Genomic DNA, 25,646 nt, shown 5'->3' with positions numbered 1-25,646 from the left:
ATCAGGCTCAAAAGTTTGAATGTGAAAAAAAAGATCCAAACGCAAAATAAAGTTTTAAACCTGAAAAAAAAGTTTGGGCACAACTTGCAAAAGGCCCCACCGACGCACAGAGAGCGAGATGTTAAACCCTTTTTTCTTGTTTTTTTCTCACTCTTTACAGTTGTTTTCTCCTCCTTGTGGTGGTTATGCATTTCACATTTTTTGTGTCTCTCTGAAGTTGTTTTATGTCTCTAGGACTTTTTTTGCATCTTTGTAGTTTTTTTGTGTCTCTTTGTGGTTGTTTCTCTTCTCTTTGCAGTTCCTTGCTCTGTTTCTTGTTTTAAATATCTCCCTTAACTCTTTGATCATGTCTTTTTGTAGTTGTTTTGTGTGATAATTGTGTCTTTGTGATTACTTTGCATTACTTTGTTGTTGTTTTGGTCTCTGTGTCTCAGTGTAGTTTGTCAGTGTTTTTTCCTCTGTTGTCATTTTGACTCTTAGGTAGGTGAAAGCCAGGCCGGTTGTTTGGACTAAAAATGATTAGCAATTACATTGTTTATGGTTCTGGTGACTGCTGATTCAATAATCCAATAATTGCCTTTATAGAAGCATTGGAAAAAAAAACCAAACCTCCTAATTGCTAGCTAATCCATTTGCTTCATGTTAAAATTTGGCTCACGTCCACCAAGGTTGCATTCATCCACAGCGGGTGCACCTTCACGCCTCGCTCAGCAGTTAATCCAGCTTGCTTTGATACACGTCGAGGTAAACATGAGCAGGAGGATCGTCCTTCAGCTTTAAGGCAGGGATGTTGATTTTTTAGCTGACCATAACCTTTGACCTTCCAGTAGGCGGAGATGGAGCCAAAAGGAAAATGTCCCCCCAGGATTAAAGCAGCATAAAAAAAACACCTTCACCGACACACATCTATAAATATAACATAAAATTCCACTTGTTCAGAGAAGCTAATATTGACATAAATCTTTTCCTTCAGGGGTTTTAGTTAACACTTCACAGCCCACATTGTTGTTGACCAGCTCTTCTCTTTATTCAGACAAACAATGGGGAGATGTGATTGCAATACATGAACTTATAATCAAAAACGTTTTTCTTAGTACTCATTTAGGGAGTCACGGTGTTGTTGTGGTTGAGGATTACAAGGTCAGAGGGCACAGCAGAAACCAGGCAGACAACAGGTCTGACAAGGATGAGAGTTAGAGACACACCAAGCACCACACAACACTCTTTACATTAATGTCTTTGGAGACCACACATTGGATCTAGTATTGCGGTGGGAGGATCTGCACCTTTTTGACGCCAGTTTAAAACCAATAAGAATCTTTCCTTTTTCCCAAGAATTATAAAACATAATGTTATTCCTGATGTGAGTAAGTTGTTCTTCCGGTCTGCTTTGCAAACGCAGCGCTGATACTTCCTGTCCTGTGATCTGACAAATGAATCTACCAGAATGAGAGAAGTCGTTTGGCTGAACTCTTCCAGACGTCCCCAACCGGACTTCCAATTTTTGATTACGTTCGTTCGATTCATTTCGTCCTTCAGAACGTCTTCACATTGAGGCCATAATCGTCCTCTGAAGCTGCTGTTCCAGCAGACCTGCAAATCTTTTGAATGATAAGAGCATTTAAAATAATGTGTTATTATCATCTCAAGTGTCACGGTTTGAGTTTTCTTCCTGTTTTATTTTGTAGTTTCATGTCTCTTGTTCCTGGGTTTAACTTCACTTCCTGCCTTGTCATGTGATTGTCTGCAGTGTCGATGATTGTTTCCACCTGTGTCCAATCACCTGCACTTCCCTTGTGTATTTAAGCCCTGTGTGCTTCATGCCCTTTGACGCGTCATTAAATGTTGTCGGTAAATGTCCCTGATCCCTGATCCCTGATCCCTGATCCCTGATCCCTGATCCCTGATCCCTGATCCCTGATCCCTGATCCCTGATCCCTGATCCCTGATCCCTGATCCCTGGTCCCTGGTCCCTGGTCCCTGTCGGCGGTTTCGCCACGTTTGTCAACGATTTTTGGATTTATTAAAGAGCACTTCTTTGGAACTCTGCGTCCTCCCTCCCTCCCGGCCTGCCGGCACAAGCCGCCACGACATCAAGCCTATCAAATGTTTTCTGCTCTTAGCCACTGAGGAGACGTCCAAGAAAAAGGACATTTTAAAGGGAACATGGCTTAGTATCTTAAATCAGGGGTCTCTGACCATCACTGATTTTGATTCTAAATCTTATTTAATCCTCTTTCAGGGTTATTACTGTCCACGTTGATGATAGATGAAGTAATTCCATCCAATCCTCCTAAACAATTATCCACTTGTGAATCTGATTGGAGTTGTCTATTATCTGCAGTGCCCTGAAGGCCTCTCAGCTTTGGTACACCTGCCCACCCATTACATGCAAGTACTTGATAACACTTGAGTGCCCGATACTGTACAGATGACACATCTCCCTATTTCAAGGCAAACCTGTCACTTTTACGTGAAGCTTCTGTCTGGCCTTTTGAGTCGATGGAAATCATCCTAAAAGACGTCCACTGGCTTCCAAATGAATCGTCTCCAAAAGAAGCGCCCACTAGTTGAATCTTATTGTCCCGCCCGCATCACTGTTTTTTCCAAACTCCAAGATTCAAAATTTAAGCAATGCATTCATTTAAGGGAATGATTTGGGTTGGGAATTGTGCTGGTTATTTTCTCCATCTGGAGAAAAACTCATACAATACCGTTTCATGTTTTTGTGAGATGGTGGGATGAAAGCACATTGCAAGGAAGAGTAATCGAGGGAAGGTACTGGGATGTTTTGAGAGGCCGAGCTCCCAGACCAAGACACACCAACACCAGCAGGCTCTGAACCCAACATCCTGGACTTCAAGATACTTCACTTTTTACACTACGTCCGTGGCATGCACGCATTTACTGTAGATAGTCAGTGATCATAACTTTTGTTCTTGATTGGTAGTGTGGGCCGTGCGGAGACATCACCCTTATGCTCTCTGTTCGCCCATCCTTGATAATGTTTCACTGCAAACAGCTGAAATTGCCCGGGAGGAGAACTGGCAACGGTGCCGGCATGGTCAACAAAGTGACATATGAACTGATTGTTACACATTATAGCACCTACATGTGTTCCCCTTTACCCCCACAAATATACATTGTACAAATAGACAAAGTAGTTCGAGTTATTACACTTTATATCATGGTTGTGCCATTTTTTGTGTCCAAAGCACTTTAGGCCACAATGATTGCACACTGCAAATCTGATATTCCTCGACACGTGTGTGTATGTACACTGAGCAGATGCATTCTCAGTCTGTGTGCCTCCTTCTGAGCTGCAGCTTTTTCTCTAACTTTTAATGTTCCAATATGCTTCGTTCTTTTTTAAATAGAGGCGTGATTAAGGCATTCACACATTTCTCGATTGTTTCTGGTGTTGATTTTGAATCCATCTGTCGGGGACGTGTCCGATGGGAGATGCTAGAAGAGGCGTAAATGTTGGTGGGGGAAGGTTTGCCCTGCAGCCTTTGAGTGCCTACATACAAGTGTTGTTTTGCAAGAATAAACGACTGCATTGAAAACAGACCTTGCTGGTTTTTAAGCAAAATTGTAAAGGTGAAGAAACAATGATGACGGCCAGTCAGGAGCAGGAAAATAAGCGTTGTTTCATTCTCCTGCCTTTTGTACATTTAAATTCAAATACCTTATTGTTGGTCTCAATCCATTTAATGACATTCATCTCTCTGTGCAACCAACAATGAAAGATTCCCACAGCGTTTCCTAATGGGAGACATGCTCGAAACACAATCCCAGTCCGTCGGGCTCCCTCCCTCCCGCCGGCAGCAGCAGATGTAGTCACAACCCTTTTACTGAAGCGTTTTGCTGAGCCACGACGGAAACAGGGTGACACCGGACAACCTTGGTTTCACTGACAGAAAGCACGCTCACACAGAAGGGCGCACCAGGCATGTCAATGTACGGCAACTGTGTCATCATTTTTATCCTTGCGGCAGCATGAAGTCAAGAGACCCTGTATGGATGCCAATTTTGGGAGGAGTTTGGCATGGTAGGGACACTGTGGACTAAAAGAATGCCATATACAGCAAACACTATGCCCTTGCAGAACGTCCACTGAAAAGAGCATCTATACCTGAGCATATGCGGGGATGAAAAACACTAAGCAGTCTGTTCCAGCGCCCTCCAGGCATTTCAGCAGCGGGTTTCCTGGGGCACACTCACACTTCAAGGATCCTTCCTGCGATGTGCAAGTTTCAACTTCAAGCAGCCAGCTGTCTCGATGAGGTTTCTCCTCATTAACACAATTAAACATCTTCAAAATCGACAAATTGACAAGACAAGATTTTGCATGTAACAGACTTGATAAGAGTTGTGAAGAGATTGTGCATTTTTTGTTTAGCTGCTTTCCCTTGTGTTTGCTGGTGGTCACCTGGTTGTTCTCTCGTTGTCCCAAAGCAGCGGGTCTAAGAAGCAGTTAGCCAATCACTGATGAAGTTAATGAGTGACATTGTAACTTGAGCACCTAAAATTCATTGAGTTTTGACAACATAACAAGACCGACCACCGGCAGTGTCCTTCCAAGAAGACCCGACCCGAAAACAGGCACATTTTATCCAAAATAATTCATTGTGTGAAGTTTTGTGGGGCTTTCCTCAACACACTGATCGGGTGTTTCCCCAACAAACTAGGTTCATGGGTGCATCTCAATATATACATATACAAGTTCTAATAGATTTTATATGAATATATTTATATTGTAATATATTTAGCCTTTAATATATTATACTTATTATATGTATATTAGATATCTAAATGTTTGAAATAGTGACATATGAATATTGTCCTGCTTTTTATCATATGATATTGCTAAACGTACCAAAACTGTGCAGGATTTTACAACGTGCGACATTTTACAAAAGGCGCCCCATACTAAGTAACAATGTGTGTTTGATACCCGTTTTTTTGCATTGAATCATACTGGGATGTTTACTGAAACTGATTGGCTGGCCCTACCAAAAAAACAAATCCACCAGCTGCCACTGAATCAGGCTTAAGCATTGCTCAACGCATTATCACCTTTAATACAATTTACTAATGATGTCAAACAGGACTTATATTCCCCCACACACTTACTCATGAAACATGACCCAATGTTGTATCGATCGCATTGATTTGGGGAACTGCCAAGATGGATAGGATGTGCTTTCACATGTCTCACAGTGAAAATGGGATTCTGGTCCACCGAAGCTACTCAGTCTCCTGGCCTGATTGCGGGGAAGATCTTGCTTCATTTTGCCTCTCTATTGAGGCAAGCACTGTATAAATAGGCTGGCTGGAAATAGACCCTCGCTCTCAGAGGAGCCTCTCAGGAGAGGACCAATGGCCAGGTTTCCACCACTTAGATATAGGCCATACATTACAGACATCTGGACTGCCATGACACATTGTGGAATCCCTTCACTTTGAGCAGAGGTAGTCGCAAGCAGTCAAATATTTGGAATCTGCATTTCAGGCCTGTTTGAAGAATAGTCCTTCGCTGAGGAAACTTTGATCTGCTGAAGTAATTAATTTTTTTTTTTGAAATCCTCGTCTTGCAGTTAACAACATGTATTCATTAACTATCCATTTACTTTGCCATGCCTCATTAACCGTGGGCAGTCCATTGCTGTTATCCTCAACAGTGTGTGCAGGTCTGTTTACCCGCCCTCTAATAATGTGCTAATTATACTGTATATGTTGCACATGAGCAGACATGTTTCCCCCAAAGACGAACGTGCTCCTCACAAGGCGCAAACAAATGATGATCTCACAAAGCTTTTCCGGACCTATCAGATATATGATGACTATGCAACTTTTTCATTAGACCTGTTTTTAGTTTGGATTCAGCCTATGAAGCCTTACTTGCCATGTCCAGATAAGGAGGACTAACCCTACAATCTACAATATAGTATTTGCTGCAAAAAAAATCAAGCAGTAAACGCTACAAGGCTATCTAACAGTTTGGTACAACATTAGTATGTTGGCACCTTGAACATCAGCATTTAGGAAACGTGAGCTAAACAACTGCTGTTGTTACGTGTGCCCGACTCCACCTGCAAGTGGATCACTGACTGACTGAATCTCACTCTCACAGGTCTCAAACACAAATGACCTGAGGGCCCCTGAAGGCAGTATCTGGGTGAAGCTGGGCCGCATCAGGTATTCCACAAGAAAGAATTTGCTAAAAAACTCCAAACTTCTCAAAACCTCTCACACGAACGGTTCTGTAGATCGGGGGGGTAATGCGTTCCCATCAGATTTCGTCCCCACACGCATGTGTGTGTGTGTGTTTGTTCCGTTCATTTTCTTTGCTGGACACAGAAGTCGCGACAGTTTCCATGTATCTATGTATTTGAAATGGTTTGAAAATACCGTGTAGCCAAATGCTAACAGCTTCTGCCGAGGAGCGAACTTCAAGACAGAAAGAGTAGGGAGTAGGGAGTGATCACACTCCTCTGACCAATCCTGCTTAAGACAGAGGTTAGGATCTCCCACCTCATTAGCATACAGACACACGCATAAATAAAAGTGGAAATGTACAGAAATGTATGAATAAATATATGATTTGTATTTGTTTAAGACCTGTTTTATTATCAACTTTTATCTATTTATGGTCACGTTCATTTTCTTATTTCCATATTTATTTACGCATTTATTTATTTATTCCTGTATTTATTCATACATTTATTTAATTATTTATACATACGTCATTTTTTGTCCTGCATAGTTTCCTGTCAAGACTGCTGTTTATTTTGAAAAGCCTTTATGAATGAAATGAGGTGAAATTGAGACATGTGTTGCTGGACTTTAATTGGAGAAAAACACATGAATAAATACCATTTACAACATAACACTATCAAAGTCAATCACTAATGTCTTTAATCCCACAGGAAAGAAAACAAATATCAATGTGATCATTATTGCTTTAATTAGCCTACCAGAGTAGATTAATCCACATTAGGCTTACTCGGTTTAAATAAAGTAAATATGTGGGCCAAGGTGAAAGAGCTCATTATACTTTTTCATTAGTGGCGTCGTCCTGGAGGTGGATCCCATAATTCTCAACAGTATCATGACAATTACTACGTTTATAGTTCAAGTACTTCCTTCGATGGTAAAGTCAAGATGCCGACGGTTGAACACCAAACCGTACATGACGTGAGCTTACTGTGGGTCCGAGTGGAATGTAGTACATGTAATACAGATCATACATTTCTTTCCCATGAAATGTCCTTTAGAACCCAAAAAACCCAATCCCCCCCCCCCCAAATTCAACCCAAAAAAGCTCTTTCATTAAGGGTTTGCTGACCCTTCCCTACGCGCCAGGCCTAAAACCACCCTTGAACATTATTGACAATGCACATTTGTACCTGATTAAACATAGTGCACTCCATGAGAATCCAACCAGTGTACGCAACGGTTCAGGCTCAGCCTCAGCTTGCTCCGTCAATGGCAATAGATGATGTCATTGGCCAAGTGAAATGGCAAGGACCTGGTCCACTTTCCATAGCCCAATGTTAAAAAAAATACTATGCCACCTGCAAAGTAGAGAGGCCGACCCCGGTATCAAAAGACATTGGGCTGATTGATGCACCCCTTTCCCAGTCACTACCAGCCGGAGTGCTGGTTCAGCCATTATCAAACGCTGATATAGACGAAACCCGCTTCATGGTACTCATTCATAATGAGTCTCAAAAGAAAACCTCCATACCCATTGGAATGGTAATTGCCAAAATGTATACTGTAAATACAGTCACGCCAATACAGCCATCTAAGCCACCAAACGATGCTATAGACCCAAATCTCTTTGATTTTGGTGACTCCCCTATAGGGTTGTCACGATACCAAAATTATGACTTTGATAATATACCTGCCAAAATATTACGATACTCGATACTTTCGGTACGATACCACAAATAAGATACTGGAACATTTATCTATGATAGTAATAAATAAAACATCTGTAAGGTTCCCATTTTACCAGCTTGTTGAACACTTAACAAATGGCATTCATGTTAGTATTAGCTCAACAAGATATTAATGAAAACAACATGGTAAAATCATAGCATTGATTATACACGGCTATGCAGACCTATTGTCCCTATGTGACTATATGACTACATCGTTATTTCCAGAAGTATGAATTACATTATTTTACAGGTGTGTGTTTTAGGTGAAAAAAACCCTAAAGATATGTGGGTTGGGTACATTAAAGATGGACACACAATTAAAGGGCAATTTCTCCCCTTTATTGAAAAACGACAATGAAAATGGCATCTAGTGTGTATTATTTTGTACAATGTTGTGTGCATTCTGACCTCATGATCACATAAGCCCACATGAGTGAAACTGTAGGTCATTTTGCATGTTTATATTTCTGCTGGACTATTCAGTAACTTATTTGCTCTGTCTTGCTTTGTCTTGTGTTGCACTTGCTTGATGTTTGACTGTTAGGAAAGTTGTTGTCAAACACAAACACAGCTACAGGGTGCCATCTCTCACGGTTTCCCCGTGTGACACACACGCTTTTGAAGGTTTTCACACACACTCACGCCACACGTGGAATTTATTACACAAAAAAACAATCCGCGCTGGTTCATCTCCAACCTCGCCGACGGTAAATGGCGCATTTGTGACGCTGCATGTTGACTTGCTGGTTTGTCATAAACAAAGTAAGCGGATTTCAACAGGTTTCACAAAGTTTAGCCGCTAGCAAGACGTCTCGTTAGCGATGTTAGCAGCTGGTTATAACACCTAAAAATGCATTAAAAAAAAAATACTTTATACGTTACATATATACGTTTCCAGATCTCAGTTCTGGCACCTTTTCTTTCAACGAGCCGAGGACGGTCGGCAACAGCTCCTGCACATGAGGACATGTCTCCCCTGAGATGAGTCTCTGTGATTGACAGCTGCCTGTTGCATGTGAGAGCTGGTAGCCCCGCCCACCCAGGAGCAGAACCCTGAGTGCGCTCTGGTTGCTGCTTTTTTAAATGAAATACCGGTACTATGAAAATTCAAAACCGTACGGTTTTCAACGTAAGGGTACCGCGGTACCTTTCTAGTACCGGTACACCGTGCAACATTATCCTCGATGGAGATCTCCGTTCCCTCCCTCGCAATGTACTTTAACTCTAAGAAAGAAAAGCTTTTCTGTTCATCTACAAAGGCTGTTGAGTTCTTCCTGTGTGTGGTTTTGTTGCTTTGAGTGGTTTACATATGACATTTGAACAGATGACATGTCCCACCATTGTCAACATCACTGACTGCACAATTCAATTTTGAAAAGCAAAAACTTTTAACCAATTATGACTTAATCTAAACTCACCTTCCCTCCCAAAACATTCAACCTTATTGCTCTGGTGGTTACAGGTAGCTGAGTCATGAGCAGGTCACACATTTAAAGGTTTCACCTTGAGTTTTGAATATTCATGTTCGAGAATGAGTCTCTTTACTTAGATTAGAATTTCAGATCCCCATAATGCTTACTTTGCTCTAAAAATTGTTTCATATCAAATGGTCAATGGCGTGTTTTTTGTTTTTAATCATCTTGGCCTCCAGGAGAGTTTTCTTTCTTATATTTTATTCATGAGAGGATTTAAAATCAATATGTTAACGCTTTCTGTCCGGGACGTTTTAGTGTATTTATTCATCTGAGTACATACTTTTTGTCATTTTTCTATGTTCATTGAGGTAAATGTTCATTGGCCGTGTTAAACATATGTAAAGAAAAGCCGTCGATGTCGTTCTGCATCGAGGACGGAATGTTCACCTCTTACATAATTCAAAATATCTGCTGTCTTTGGGCTCCAAAGCGGAGGAGGCGGAGGCAACGTGAAATGCTACACATAGACATGCGGCACTGCAAGAAACCAGCGGCTTACAAGCTGCTTGCAAGCTCTCCTGCGTTGTGAGGCGGTGATACAGTATGCAGAGCAACCTCCTGGAACACTGGACAAAAGAAGAAGCTTCAGAAACGTTGTTTGTTTGAACCTGATAGAGGTTGCGCCACTAACATTAAGAAGTGAAAACAATGCATGCAAGGTTGGTGTACGTAAGGCACTTAAAAGTTCACGATCATTGCTTCCTTTCCATCCTTGTCAAGCAGGTAACAGGTCTTTCAACTTTCAATAAAACATCATTTCTCTTTCCTAACGCAAGAGGAGCCTTTTCTGTTTGCGAGAACCAACGCACCCCTGTGGCCTGACCATCTGAAACTGGGATTTCCTACAAGCAAGCGTAGCGTGTGGGCTGCTTGGTTGAGCTCAGATGTGCAGGGTCATGCGTGGATGCGGGGGTGGAAATGTACAGTATTGGGTTCTAAGTATATTCACTGGTACAAACTGTGAACTAAAAGAAGTGTTGGCAGCCTTAACGTAGGAGAAAATGATCACTTCCGCAACTGCTGAAACCAACATGTCTACTTGTCTTTAAACAGCATGTCCTATAGATTAGATTCAACTTTCTTGTCATTACACATGTACAAGTACGGAGCAACGGAATGCAGTTTGGCATCCAACCAGAAGTGCAACAAAAAGTATAACAAACAACAGTATATACCGATTACAAATAAATAAAGCGCTATACAGAGGGTGGCTCATGGCCTGACCTGGTACCTGGTAATAAATTAGGCAAAACAGACAGATGCAATTAACATTAAATAATGCACAGATATAAACAGAAACTATCTAGGGTTGTTAAACCGGTGCAAATATTTAGTGCACATTGACTTTATTGTATCAAGTGTCTTCAGTGCAGAGGTGTTATGGGGATCAGAGGGGGGTAGAGTTCAAAAGGGTAACGGCCTTTGGGAAAAAGCAGACGGCTGGTTCTCGACCTTAAGCTCCTGGAGCGCCTGCCTGAGGGCAGGAGGGAGAGCAGTCTGTGAGCAGGGTGAGAGGAGCGTTTCTTCTGGACCTCCTCGGTGCTTGGGAGTCCCCGTGATGCGTTGAGCGGTTTTCACCACTCGTTGCAGTCTCTTGCCCTCGGCGACAGAGCAGCGGCCGTACCAGACTGTGACACAGTTAGTACGGATGCTCTCGATCACGCAGCGATGGAAATTCACCAGGATGGCCGAAGACAGGGCATTCTTCCTCAGTGTCCTCGGAAAGAAAAGGCGCTGGTGAGCTTTCTTAAGGAGGCTGGAGGTGTTGGTATTCCAGGGCAGGTCCTCCGAGATGTGGGTCCCCAGGAACTCAACGGCCATCCTGTTGATGTGGATGGGGACACGCGTGCCTCTTCTCGTTCTAGTCCACGATGAGCGCCTTGGTTTTGCTGGTGTTAGGGCTGATCAGGGGCCCAATCTCACCCAGACTCACTGACTTTGAGTCACTCTTTGTGAGGGTTTGGTTCTGTCTCACCGCCAAGAGACTGTGGCAGACATCTTAAGCCCTCTATGAACCCTTTTGGTATAAGTCAGCCTCAGATGCTGACTTTGTTCAAGATAATTACCCACAAGTCATTGCAAAACGACTTTAAAAACGGGATAACTAGTGAGCACAGAGACGTAAACAAAAGGAAGCATCATGTGTGCTACATAAAGGATTAAAAATAAAGAAACCCACACAAAATCAGTAATTATTGATAATGAATAATAAATTCAACAAATACTTAATTTGACAGGTGAAACCACCTCTCATCTTATGAAAAAATAACCTGGAAGACGTTCAAATCAGAGAATAAAAAATAGGAAATAATTACCCTCAATTGTAAATGGTGACGCAGCTTCAAGCAAAGTGCTGTCTCCTTCATTTTCACATATCTGAGGGTTCAGGGCTCATGGTTTAGGGTTTGGGGGGACATTGGGGAGAGCCAGGGGTTTTCTACCTAGGAAGGCTTTCTGACACAGGAATAAGTTCTGTCCAAGACAAATTGCATGATCTATTCATGCCATCTAGTGGAGGATTAATAAAACAGACCTCAGCTTATTCTTAGTTTGGTAATCATCATACCATAATAATCATCATCATAAGTCAACTTGCTATTCTTCAAGCCTTCAGTTAGTCTTGTTTAAACATGTTTTAAAATATCAATTGTGTGTCTTGTTGTGGAATCCAAATGAAAAGACAGGATTACTAGGAGTCCACAATGGTTACCAAGACAACAGTACACAAAAAACTGTCCCGGCCTGAAGAGCAGTTGAAGTTGTGGGCCAGAGCCCTATTTAATGCTACAGTGAGGAGGTCTATCCTGCGTACACAGCATTATCCGGCGGTAGGTCGAATTAATTACCAAGATCAGGTTAAAGAAGTGTGTAAAAGCAGTCGGACTGTGACTGCGAGATAAGCTAACGTTAGCTAGCTGAGACAAGTTGGGGAAAGTGGACTGTTTGCCGTTAGCCAAAGAGACACATCTCTAAAAAGTTCATTTTACATTTTTTTTAAACTAACGCTACATACACAGAAGAAAACCTTTTTCAAGGTAGGATTAGTGTAATTGCAACTAAAATTTAACTAGTTGAAGCATCAAAAGACAAATTACATGTAGCCATAGCTACTCCGGTCATGTGGACCGCTTTTTTTTAATGCACCTCTAACTGGGGGCGTTACGGTAAAAGGGCTTTCAGCCTTAAAGGCACTAATCGCCCATCTATTAAGTGTCAAATCTTTGAACGGTCTTTAAACCAGATCTAAAATGGGTAATCTGCTTTCAATCGATCCTATTTCACGTTGACGTCCTCTAATACCATGTATATTTACATAAAATATTACTGTGTAGTTTTTTAAAAACTGAAGGCAAATTTAGTACTTTTGCCATTATATTCGTCTTTTCTCAATTTTTGAACTCTCTTTAAATCAGATACAAGCCAGGTAACACTCTTTTGACACTTGATCCTATTTCACGTTGACCTCCTCTATAAGTTACATAAAATATTACTGTGTACTTTTTGAGAAAATTGAAGTTAGTAATATTGCCATTATACGAATAACATGTCATTCTTACTGATTTCACCTTTACTTTTCTCATAAGCTACATAGTCAGATTTTATGTAAATGTACATGGTGATACGGGAGGTCAACATGAAATAGGATCAAGTGTTGAAGAAGAGTGTTACCCTGCTTCTATCTGATTTAAAGAGAGTTCAAACATTGAAAAAAGACACTTCAAATGATGATCAGTAACTTTTTGGCTGTACAGACCCATTTACCGTAATACCTAGAATAAAGGGGCATTTCACATGACCGCAGTCCATAGCTGACGTTAGTGTAACCGACTTCTACATTGGCATGATTCAGATAGGTTCGATGTATTCATTGACCAGGGTTGTTTAGGACTCCCACTACCTCGATATGTCTTTCCATGTTCATTGCCATCTTGCCTTCAAGCACACGCTTTTAAAAACACAGATACTGTTATGTTTCTCTCAAAATTAGAACTCATATGCAGGAATACTGTACCCAGGTTTTCTATTTATCAGTAAATACATCAAATTAAAATGTCAAAATATTCACCTTTTTACACAATAAGTATACATTTTTGGTCATCTGCAGCCAAACAAAACGCTGATTCACCGTGTTGCCAGATGCCAGATGTAAACCCAGAGATGTCAACGCCACGTCCAAGTAAATATTTGTTATTGTGTCAAATCACACGTAAGAAACATCCTAAATACAGTGAGTAATTGATCATGCTTCCAACAGAAGGACCAGCGATCGCTTCAGGAAGCAATCATGTGTCAGAGAGTGACAGTGGGGCCAAATTACCAGAACCAGGTACTGAGGTTGATGACTGATCGGTAAAATGGAAACCGGGAACATTGGAAATGCTTATTTTTGTGTCTAATAACACACATTTACTTCATTACGTTGTTTGCAGTCATGAAGAGGGAGACTCGACGGAGCCCATTCACAGTGCCAGACAGTAAGAGCATAATCGCGCATAGTGAGAATGAAAGAAAGGCCCGAAAAGAGGTTGGTGTGCGTTCTTCACTTTCTGTACAACTATGTAAATACAAATAAGTTATTTTACACACACCGCGTGATACTCGCGTGTGACAGTATCTGCAGATAAACCTAGCGCAGTTTTTAAGTCTGGCTGCCGTTCTTCTGCCAATTTGAAGGAGATGCGTAAATTCCTGGCCCTGCCAATCGACGAGAAGACAACCCCCGATGCTCGAATGGTGGCCATGCTGAGGCAGGAGCTGGGGGAACAAGAGGAGGAGGAGGAGGAGAAGAAGAATCTGACGCCAGTCAAGAGTAGGACTGGGCTCCTTCAGCAGACTACCATCAGATACAAGCTGAAGAGGGCCATGATGAAACGAAGTAAGCCGAGTACAGAGTGAGCCATTGGTCAACCCGCTAGCGTATAGATGTTAACTGTCGTTGGTCTACAGATCAGATTCCCAAAGAAAGTAAACATGACCTCCTCTCCTTGGAGCGACAGAAGGCAGTGTTGGAGGTAAATGATTCGAAAAATTTAAAAAGCCATGTCAACAATCTGAATTCTGTTTCACAGCCTTGACCAACGCTTGTTGGAATGTTTGCTCTTGTTCGAAAACAACAATATGGCTATACAATGGATTTTTCAATAAGTATCTTGATTCATGTTCCCCCTCCCTTTAGAAATCTGTCACCAGTAAAATGTCTAAGATTAAGGAGATGGATGATGCCATCATGAAAGAGGAAGAACACCAGAGACGGCTTCAAAAGCTCCTGGAGCTAGATAGCCTCCATCTCAAAAAGTTTCTCAGGGAGAACGAGAAGAAGTCGGTGGAGGCCAGGGCATTGTAAGGGCATTGAGACGCCACATGTCGGGTGCACGGTCAGACTTTGCAGGACGTGAACACTTGTTTTCTTTGTGTTGACAGTTTTGAACGCGAGGCCAAGTTAAAGCAGGAGAAGACTGCTGCGATCCAGAAACTGACCTCTGAAATTGGGGCAGTCACGAGGTAGCCCTCTGACGATGCTGTATCAATAACACGCACATGTTTGAAGAAAGTGAGGGACGGTGACGGTGGTCGTGTGCCTTTTAAAACAAGCCTTTTGTATTTTCATAGCGAAATTGCCAAGCAAGAGGAAATCCTGATCGACTACACGAGATACAAGGACCTGCTGTTTGAGCTGTCTCCTCCGGAGTGGAAGGAGGCCCAGAAGGCCAAGGCTTTGAAGGTCCCGTCAGCTGAGAACAAGGGCAAGTACAAAACCAAAAAGGGGATCGACGTGGAAACAAACCATGAAGACCAGGCTGATACTGTGCCGTTGTTGCAGTGAACACAGACAGTGCTGCTACATTGCTCTGAATGATAACATGCCCACAGATTTGCAGAGCGAGGTTTCCAGTCCAGGCCGAGAGCTGCCTTCCAGTCGAGGGGCTGGGCTGTCAACAGCCTGCAGGGACACACTGTGAGGAGACACTGATACACCCAATGGCATGGCAACACCGATGGCGGCACGTCCAGTGTGAAAGATATAAATCACAGCTTTAGAAATATTTATTCTTTTGTTTCATCAAGTATATCATTTCCTCTTATGGCTATGCAGTGTATGTGTGTGGTCATTCAAACATCCTTTCACAATAAATGTCTTTCTGTTGGCGCAAGCTGCCGACGTCCTTTTTGGACACCTGCCAGTAAAGTTGTTTGAGAGCCACTGAAAGCGTCTCCTGAGGCAAAACTCCTTCTTTGTCTTTTCTAGGAGTAGGAACCCTGAACTCGACAGGGACAACTCAGAATACGAGGTCAGCTCACCCCTGCAAAAAAAAAATCCACTTCTCTGACTTATGTTGAGTATTTTTTTGTTTGTTTTTGGTTGGTTTGTTTCACATTGTTTCCCTGTGAAGGATGAGCCGGAGATATACTTCACCGATCCCCAGCAGCTTCTGGATCTGGTGGCAGACCTGACGGACAAGAGCTTGTCCCTGATTCAGAACACCACAAGAGTAGAAGAGACAGCGGAGGGACTCCGGCACACCATGGAGGAAACCAGGCAGGAGATGTGAGCATCGGTAGCCGAGGGGTACAGCCTCACGGGACAAACCATTTCTACCATTTTGCCTGTTGTCTTGCTAAAAGTTGTGTCTCACTTTTTTGTTACCTCTGATATTGATAGCTGAAGTATTTTAACCCTTGTCTTTTCTGTTTTCTCTCTTATCCCCTCCACTTTCAAATCCTGAATCCCTTCTGTCTGAAGCGAAAACGAGGACGAGCACCTAACGCTGCAGATAGAAGACATTAGCAGGAGGATCAACGAAGAGAAGGTCAGAGGCAACAAGCTCAAACAGCTAGTTGATCTCCATGTGTTGCTGAAGAAAGAAGACCAGGTCAGGATGCACAACGTGTTTGACTACATTTTAATCTCAGATCCGGTTTGCAACAGCAGCACGCTGCGACAGATTAGTGCTCCTCTGAACTCGCAGGACGTCATGTTGGGCGCTCTGGGCGAGAAGGTGGCAGAGGTCCATCGCTGCTGCGTGGATGACAGGATTACCAACCTCAGCACCTTGGAGAAGCTTGCCAACATCGAGAGACGCGTGGTGACCCTGCTTCAGGACCTCGAGAACGTGGATGAGGAGAGCTTAGAGAGGATGAAGAAGATCAAGGACAGTGAGAAGAGGAAAAGGTCTGTACCTATCACGTCTTTTTCGTGTCTTCACAAAGTACATGAGTTGATAGACCAATCTTTTTGGAGGGTAATAGCAAATGCCAAATACATAACAACATTACATGCTTTTCCATTGAATATATTTTTTACAGATGTTATGATAAAATATAAATATTTTCTTGATGACTTCATTGTGTCGCAGTGAGCGCGAGGAGAAGCTGAGACAGCAGAAAGAGAAACAGAAGGAAATGAAGAAGAGGTACTTGGAGAGAGCTATGGCTGACTCCAAGAAAATAGTAAGTCCTTTATCATGTGAATACATTACAGCTCATAATTACAAAATGATGTACTTTACATTTTCTTTTAATGAAAGTGACATGCTCAAGACTTATCCTCATTTAATTAGACGGTTGTTGACATGTTCTTTTTCAGAGTGGTAGAAAGCTCATGCCCAGATGCAAGCCATTTGCTCAGAAGGTCAAAGTCAGGAATGTGGACAACACCCAAGCTGAAGATGAGATGCATTCCTATCTTTTCACCCCTGATGATGACGAGTAAAAATATATATAATATATACCATCAGGACATAACAATAGCATTATAGGGTTACAAAATACCCAGAGCAACAATATTCATATTCAAGAGAACTAATAAATCATAATAGAGCAGTAGGACTGAGTCTGTTTGTATTACTGTTGAATATCTACACTATAAATGTTTAGGTTGTTATGGCCACAAGGACATTCATGTTTACTACATAACTGTTGCTGATTCTATAAATAGTCTAGAGCAGTGGTCTTCAACTAAAATGTGAAGAGATCCAGAGAATTTCTAGAAGCAAAGGTCCGGAAGATCATAATGTGACTACTTGCGTGAATAAAGAAATAAGGGTTGTATCAACATCTGCATGTAATCAACACAAGACTAACAAATCAAATTAATTTTGTACAATTCTAAAACTCCTTTGACAACATTTATTGTCACATAACAAAGAACTGAACATATATAATATGTGTGACTCAACATTTTTAGCCAATTCCCAGGCCTAAATACGTCCATTGCAAACATGTATCATATTCTCATGTAGGTTAGTGCATGTAAACCAGCAGATACTAATTAAAAGAAATTCCTGCATGTAATGTAATGGATGATTTGAAATGGTCATTTATTATCATACTAGCATTTAATTACAGTTACAGAAAACTATTACGCTGAACTAAACTGTAAGTAAAGTACAAAAAAAGTTAGAATAACGAAACCTGTAATTATTACTTGAGAATATCATTCACGTCTTACTAAACCTAGTCACGCGAAAGGTAACCGTTTCCTACCAATGAAGGTCACGTGAAAATGATCCAAAGACTCGTACCCGAAAACCCAGTCAAAATTAACAAATAATTTCTGTTTCCTTGACTGAGCCAATGCAACAGTCCCGATGCGCGGCCCCGAGAAAATGAACGAATCTCTCTTTGAGAGGACTCGTTAGACCCGAGTCCTTGTGAGGATTCGTTCAGATCTGGGTCCGGATCCGGACCGCGGTCCGCCAGTTAGTGACCTCTGGTCTAGAAGCCTAATTCCGTCCAATAAATACACACATCTAGGATCTGATGACTGATATTGAATACACAGCGAACATAAATTGAACTATATTTATATTTAATGCATTAGGTTCTGCCAAAGCCTTGCTGCAAAGCGTATCCAACAGGAGAAGAAAAGGACAGCAGGTGGTGGTGTTGAACACGTCTATGGTGCGCTGTCATCAACAGAAGAGGAAGAAGGAAGTGGCAGGACTGGACTTGGAGATGTAGTTAGCTGCCTCCACTGAAGCACCAGCCGCTTACTAGCTAGGCAGCTATATACCATTAGTGTTTGACAATGCGATGGGTAACTGCTGGGGATATTGTGTGGGGCTCTTCAGGAGAGAAGCCAACAGAATCCAGAGAGGAGGCGGGTGAGTGGAACATGGCACTAGCTAGTTGAGCTAACTAACGTTAGCATGGAAGCATCAACCAGCGGGTCCGGTTCCTGCTAGCTTTAGCTGAAAGTTGGTTTGCCCTTAAGTAATGCTAACACACTTAATGACCGCCTGGCGTGCTAGCCCGCTAGTGGAGGAGCTACCCAGAGGTACAGGACAGTCAGCAAGCCACCGGTCACCTTATTGTCGGTTATGGGGGGGGGGGGGGGGTCTGACCTGCAGTGAGCCATTGCCGGCAGGATTCAAGACCCCACCCCTATTGTCAACAAGACACTTAACAATCGTTTAGCGATGTCCACTGGCATGAAACGCAGCTTGAGCTTATTAAAGTCTTTGGCAACGATTCCAAACTAATAATTTGAACTTGTGCGTCACGGGGTCTTAATGCGTGAACACGGAGTCTGGACAGTGTGTCTGCCGGCCTTTGTCATTAAATCGAGGGTTAATAGTTCCGGCTTTACGTGGGGCTTCGCTAAGAGAGAAAAGCCGAGACAAACTCCGGCGTCGCTTCCACATGTTTGCGTGTTGAGGCCGACCGTTGAAGCAGTACGTTGGTGAGTTAGCCACTAGTCGTGTCCCCGCACGTTGACACAGGTGTGATCAATACCGGTAATTAAAGCTGGTAAACACTTAGTGTGACACTTGCATAGAACTGTACTGCTGTTACTATTTCAAATGACACAGTTTCTTAATACATGATCTTTTTCAAGTCAAATACCTGCCTTTTCGCAGCTGTTTGTACCCTTAAACATTCAATATTAATTAACTCTTAAATTCATACATTCCAAATTGTCATTAAGGGTTTGTCAAATCATTTGTAGATTTCAAACCAACTTTTTAAAATCTTTTTAAAATGATGCCTCTGTACATATTAGACTGTGCGACACATCCTTACTGAAACTTCCCAGACCTCATTATTCAGGACAGATATCACAATGTGGTATGTTTATCCTGTACCTGTTTAATGGTTAAAGGATAAAATCGAGTTTCTCATGGAAAAGGGGAATTGGCCAATTTACCTGTTGAGTCTTGAGAGGAAAGACCGTACAACACGGGCATTTAGGTTTCATGCTTAAGTTTTAGCGTAATCTATGCTGTGTAAAGTCGCTGGGGTTGAATTCTTGGGACTGTTACGGATGAGAAAACATTCATTCACTGTACAGTTTCATCTGTAAATAGTCTGGCATTGTCCGCATCAATCTGAACCAGCAAAGTAGTAGTTGGCAAGAAAATTCTTATGTTGCCATAAAGTGGCACAGCTACTGATCTTTAAGGGACAGAGCGGCGTTCTTGATCTTGATGACAGTTAATGTCTATGATCTAATAATTATTCAACTCTGGCAATTGAAATGGCAGCTTTTCTCATTTAACGTCGCAACCATCAGCTAGTGTATAATTATTTCCATTGTGTTCATACTTTCTTACTAAAGTACTACTATTCCTACAGTTCAAAGTACTTCCGAAGCAGCACCACAGGGGAACATTATACAATAGAGGTATGAGTCGCACATTCCCTCGTATTTTCTGTTAATTATGGCTATTCACTTGTATATTCTATATCTAATTAGGTCTTTTTTCTTGCAGTTTGAAAATCTCGTAGAGAGTGATGAGGTAAGTCTGATCACGGTGTGACAAAAAGTTATCGAGCTGTCTCTCATTACTGTTCTGCTGTCCAGGCTGATTAAAGCTGCGTTGTGCTGGTAGTTAAACTTCCAGACTGCCTCTGGAAGCTGTAATGATGGATAGAAAGCGGGCAGGGGGCAGCTACTGCGCCGTGGGAGTAACTAGATTACTGTCAGCCGCGTCCCCAAAGTCGCGGCACTCGAGTGGAACAGTGTAGTGCCGTAGATGCATTTGACTCGTGATCGCTGTGTTTGTGAACCGTCGTGTTTGTTGCATTGCAGGCAGAGAGTCCGCAGCCCTGTCCGAGGTAAGAGACCGGTGGGAGTTTTTGGAGAAAATATTCGGGCGTTCCTTGACGAAGCCTTTTCCTTCTAATATGTTTCGATGCCCTTTGACCAGGCCCATCAGTGAAGATGAGATCAAGCACCTCAAAGATCACCGCTACACTGCACTCTCAGATCATCAGATCCTGATAGACCAGAAGCTCCAAGTGGAGGTAAAGACGCAACCTGTTTTTGTTTAGATCAACAGCCACTGTTGGGTTTTTTGTTGTTTGCCTGATTTGTTTTTTACATTTTTAATTTGCAACATTGTCTTTTCTTTTATGGTAATTTTCTATGTTTCATTTTGTTATGTATTTTTATTATTTCATTTTATTTTTTTATTTCTGCTTCAGTTAGAGGCACAAGAGGAGAAGTTGAGGCTAGAAGAGGAGGCTAGAAATGCCACCCAGCGCGAGGCCGCCAGGTTGGCACGTGAACGCAAAATGAAGGAGGTGAGGTGGCGCAGAGCGCTCCCTTCTGCCCGCTTTGACTTACTGCTTGCCTTAAACAACTCCTCCTCCAAACCGCCGCTGTGCAAAGGCTCCCCTTTCAAACTCCTCGACATTTCCTCTCTTCTGTCTGGTTGTCCTCGTAAAAAGTCACCTGTCTCTGTGCTTCGTTTAACTCAAAAACACATTGTTAGCATTCTCAATCCTCCCTTAAGCTGATAATTTATAATATACAGTGTGTGCTGGTCCGTATTTATAAGAATAAGCCTTGAAATGAGCAAACGTTGCCATTACTGTGGCCGTGCTTTTTACAGTCTTCACATCATGAATAAAGGAATGTGCAGCAAGATAAATACCGTGGCTATATTTATTTCCTATGGTGTTTCAGGGAATGGTCTGCTGCAGTGAAATGGCTTCATCATGAAAATTGTACTTCACAGCTGGGATTGGGATTTCTTTCATGGCTCATTCAACTGTTCTCTGGTGTTTTCCCTTTGTTTTCTACACATTATTAACTGAATACGTTTCCTTAATGGCACCAATTTTGTTAAATATTATTTACAATGTTTGTTAATTTGACCTTTATTTTCCTCAGGGGGGAAAACGGGACTTGTCTTTGTATTTACTTGATCTGTGGGCCGTTGTTTTCTTTGTCTGCAGCTGCCTGCCCAGAGGAGCCGCGGGAAAGCAGATGGCTCTGGCGGCGACCCTCGGCGAAGAAAGTGAGTCACTGGAGTTCATTGGACGACAGGATAGCTGTGTCGCTGAGGACCATTTCAGCATTTGTGCTAAGTAGATCGTAATGAGGCAAATGATCTATTTCAGAATAATGATAATCAATGAGCACCTCAGATGTATGACACCTTTACACAGGTTTACAGTTGGCAGACTGAATCTCCCGTATTTCCTTTTTGATCCTTCCTATCGTAGACCCGTAGTGCGGGGGGGGGGGTTTAAGTCCCAGCTACCAGTGAGGGATTTCACTTGTCTATTGTTGTTATGATGACCGTCGTCGTTGTCCTTTCCAGACAAAACTCCGGGGAGGATTTTGACGTCTACCTCCAGAATGTAAAAGCCCAGTCGGAGGCCTTCAGGGGGAACAGTGAGTGAGCCGTCTGCCCTCCATCATGTTGGCCCTATGTAGGAGGTGAACGTACTGAATGTTTCGGCCACTCTTCTCTTCTGCCAGGACTGCCGTCCGAAACCAACGCGGTGACTCCCAACACAGAGTGCAGCTGGGACTTCACCACCAAGACCCGCTCCACCAACGATGACGGGACCTCGCTGGATCTGGAGTGGGAAGACGAGGAAGGTGTGGGCTTCTGTTCGGCTCCGTTGCAAATCACTACTCCTTTGTGGCCGAACTAGTCGGTCGTTAGTAGTGCCACTGCAGCAAAGACGGGGGGGGGGGGCAGTTTCCCTTTTATAAAACCGTATATTAGTTTCATATATTTTATATATGAAATTATTATTATTATTACAGCTTATACAAAAATGTCCTGTACACCTACATGTGGCTTCTAAGTTGGGTTCCGTGTTAAATTTTGTGCTGGGCCCAGTTGCTGTGATGCCTGCAGCCTGTTTTGACCTCTGCTGTCCCTGCGTTGTAGGAATCAACCGGGGACTCCCGGTGTGGGAGAGGTCCCGGACGGAGGAGGACATCCTGCGCGCAGCCCTGAGGCCGGGTGGCAAGCAGGCCAGCAGCGGGCCGCCCTCGGCCTCGGAGGACTCCAACGCGCTGGAGTGGGAGAACGATTTTGTGGGCACCCACTCCGAGGACAATGCAGACACTGAGTTTGAAGGGTTTGTCAACCCGGTCCTAGACACTCCCACCGAGGGCGGCCCGGATGGCGGCCTCGGGTTGGACAACCAGGACAGATAGTGTCCAGCCCCACGGGAGGCGCTCGTCGAGTCCTCTTGATGTCAAAGCTTTTTTTTTTTTTTTTTTCTCATGAAAAGGAAATGTACGCAGATGCTCTTCATATTCCCGTAATCGGAGATGAAGCCCGGGCGGGGAGCACAGTGTGTCCGCACTGCAGTAAGATGTGGTGTACCGTTTTTAATCAGAGATTTTGTTTTTTTCCAGTGCCTTCATTAGACGTAATAGCCAACCATTTCTGCATTGTGAGTTACAGAGATCAGTAACCACCCCCGACTGCCTTCCACATGTCATCTAGCTGCACCAAACTGCAGAAGAAGTCCTCGGTCAGCCTCGGTTTCTGCTCTGCCGTTCATTTTAATCAAGTTGTTGCATGATGTTTAAAAAAAAACGAAGAAAAAACAGAATTTCATATAAAGCATGGATTTGTTAATCTTCAGAACTTTCCTCGCTGTTGGGTTGAAAGCGCCCCAGCATACCGTCTAACGGCGCCATTCTCAAACAAGGCGTCAGTGCACGCATTTTGACATGGAAGCACCCGCTCTCGTCATCTTACCGATGTGGGACTTATGGAAAGAAAAAGTGGAATGTGAATTTTCTGATATTCCTTTAGGTCAACAAATAGGGTGCCTATTTTACATTCAAAACACCATGTCAAGCTCGTCGACATGATTAAGCACACACAGTGAGCTTTTAAACTGCCACTTTTCTTTTTTTTCCCCTTAGATTTGTTTTAGAAGATCTTTTATTTCATATGTTAAAAACAACAGCACAGAACAGCAACATGTATGTATATGCAGCACTAATCATCACTGGTGATGCTGGTCTGTAATCACAATCAGTCACTGTGAACTAAAGAGATCCATCAGTCATACTCATCTCAAGGAATTCAGTTGTGTGTGTGTGTGAGAAGCTGATCTAAGAACTGTGTCAATGGGACCCACATTTTAATTATGATGAGCCATTTGGCAATAGTTTTGAGCACAGTGCAATATTTTGCTTTAGTTGTGGTAACATAGTCTGTTTTAATCAATCGTTTACTTTCTGTAAAAGAAGAAAGTAGTAGTAAACGAATGTAACTCTGCATTACTTGTCATACTAAGTCGGAGAGGGAAAAACTCATGTCTGTGAAAATGTGCGGCACTCACCTTAACGACTAAGTGTAACAGAATCCTCATTGTCACATTGAATAGTTCATGTAGATTTTGTCACGTTTACACCGGCAGAAGGTTTGTAGTTAAAATACAATTGTAAAGGATTACAAACAAAAAGATTAGGTCACAGCAGCACCCTAACCACACATTTCCATTGTGAGGTTTTCCTGAACATGAGGAACGATGTGGGCGTGGTTTAGAATTGGAGGCGGGGCTATCGTTGCACTGGGATCAGATGGTTGAATTTGGCACCACTGTGGTTTTCTTTTTAATGAATCCATGTGGTTAAAAGACTTTAAGCTCATCCACCAAAGCATCGTTACACTGTACAAGGAATGTGTGTGTTTTTTAATTAAAGTTGGTTCTGTAAACTTACTTGTATTTTAATTTGTATAACAAATCATTTGACTTAGTCAATACGTTGGAAAAACAAACCAAACATTTGTCTCCGTAATGTTGGGAATTCAGCTTTGGGTGGGCCATTTATAGCTTTCATGTAAATTAAAGAGTGCATTGATGTGAGAATAAGCGTACACAGCCAGTTTAACATAAGGGAACGGTCAGATTAGATTAACCTACTAACTTTAGGGTTTTCACGTACAGCAAAGGATCATCTTTGGAAGCAAAAGCAGATGTTAAACATGGAAAAACAGAATTCCATCACAGAGTTTCTACCTGTCAATCAAACCCATCTGACTGGCTTAGCAGTAAAACATAACTGCCGAATGTGTATGATGATGCGAACTACAACCTTTTTCTTTTCAGCTTTGCACCAACATTGTCTGATGATTTGTGCTTTGTGCAGCTCGGACTTTCCTGTAAATAAAAGTTGTCTTTGCATATTTGCGTTGGAGATGGTAGTTGATTTTTGCACATGAATGAATAAAATACATGATTACTTGACACAACAGGGGTTGTTTCATTTGTTTTTTGAGACCAGACCTAAGAGTCCACTTCACGGTGCGCCGTTCTCGGTCAATATCAAATCCAATCAATGTGAACCGTGAGCTGCAGTGCGGCAGCACTGGGGAGTGGATGTCATCACAACCTCTTCTGCCATAAAAATAGCATCCAATCAGTTGTTCTCCTTCTTATAGTTGAACACATCTGTCAACTCTCAGACTGCTTACTTTATTGGGGCATAGTAACAAAACCATGTCTTGGAGATAAAAAAAAAAAACCTTCAGATTGCCTGCTTAGCATTCGCTTCAATGATCATATATAGTGTTATGAATAATATGGCGCAGAATTTCAATCATTTCATTTTGTGAGTGAAATCTAAGTCTGTAATATTGCACAATCATGTTGTAGAACTACACAATAGGTAGTAGGCAATGAAGCTGGGCCAGGTTGCCTACATTGCTGTGAGGAGTCATTTTAGTGTAATATTCTGATGATTATGAACCACGCCATACAGTGTTTTGTAGTATATAACACAGTGTTTTGCTTGATTGCAGTGAGCCCAAACAAACTGGCACGTGTGACATCTGGTGTAGGCGTTCCAATAAGAATGAATATCACCCTCGCTTGATCTCCTGTGGTGGAAGTCAGAGTGGTTCAAAAAAGGCATCATTCATTTGTGAATCATACTAATCAACTGAAATGTTTTAACTCTGCCAATCATCTGAGATGTCTTTCGGTGTACCTTTAAACAGCCCACAGC

The 25,646-nt window shown here is 42.4% G+C and overlaps 2 protein-coding genes across 4 annotated transcripts; both read left to right on the top strand.

Annotated features, from left to right (window-relative positions):
• Positions 1–12,148: 12,148 nt before the first annotated feature.
• cfap100 (cilia and flagella associated protein 100) lies at positions 12,149–17,697 on the top strand. Of its 2 annotated transcripts, none has more exons than XM_037459649.2 (16): positions 12,149–12,255; positions 13,533–13,604; positions 13,683–13,754; positions 13,858–13,952; positions 14,102–14,303; positions 14,375–14,439; positions 14,604–14,767; positions 14,849–14,929; positions 15,038–15,171; positions 15,299–15,383; positions 15,675–15,717; positions 15,820–15,974; positions 16,170–16,299; positions 16,396–16,598; positions 16,783–16,876; positions 17,013–17,697. In XM_037459649.2, exons 2-16 carry the CDS (start codon positions 13,565–13,567, stop codon positions 17,136–17,138), a joined length of 1,689 nt encoding a protein of 562 aa, XP_037315546.2. In that variant the 5' UTR covers positions 12,149–12,255; positions 13,533–13,564; the 3' UTR covers positions 17,139–17,697. The 2 variants fall into 2 exon arrangements, with proteins under 2 accessions (XP_037315546.2, XP_037315548.2); XM_037459651.2 differs by lacking the exon at positions 12,149–12,255 and adding an exon at positions 12,427–12,462.
• A 433-nt stretch (positions 17,698–18,130) lies between these two features.
• On the top strand, positions 18,131–24,823 carry ap1ar (adaptor related protein complex 1 associated regulatory protein). 2 transcript variants are annotated; one of them, XM_037461956.2, is made up of 10 exons: positions 18,134–18,531; positions 20,003–20,051; positions 20,140–20,166; positions 20,460–20,485; positions 20,578–20,674; positions 20,855–20,953; positions 21,611–21,672; positions 21,979–22,052; positions 22,140–22,262; positions 22,561–24,823. In XM_037461956.2, the coding sequence occupies exons 1-10, from the start codon at positions 18,461–18,463 to the stop codon at positions 22,830–22,832; spliced, it is 900 nt and encodes a 299-aa protein (XP_037317853.2). In that variant the 5' UTR covers positions 18,134–18,460; the 3' UTR covers positions 22,833–24,823. The 2 variants fall into 2 exon arrangements, with proteins under 2 accessions (XP_037317854.2, XP_037317853.2); XM_037461957.2 differs by lacking the exon at positions 20,855–20,953 and having other exon boundaries at positions 18,131–18,531.
• Positions 24,824–25,646: the final 823 nt, after the last annotated feature.

This window comes from Pungitius pungitius, chromosome 2, assembly GCF_949316345.1.
Source record: "Pungitius pungitius chromosome 2, fPunPun2.1, whole genome shotgun sequence".
Classification (NCBI taxonomy): Eukaryota; Metazoa; Chordata; class Actinopteri; order Perciformes; family Gasterosteidae; genus Pungitius; species Pungitius pungitius.
This window is presented reverse-complemented; position numbering and strand designations above follow the sequence as displayed.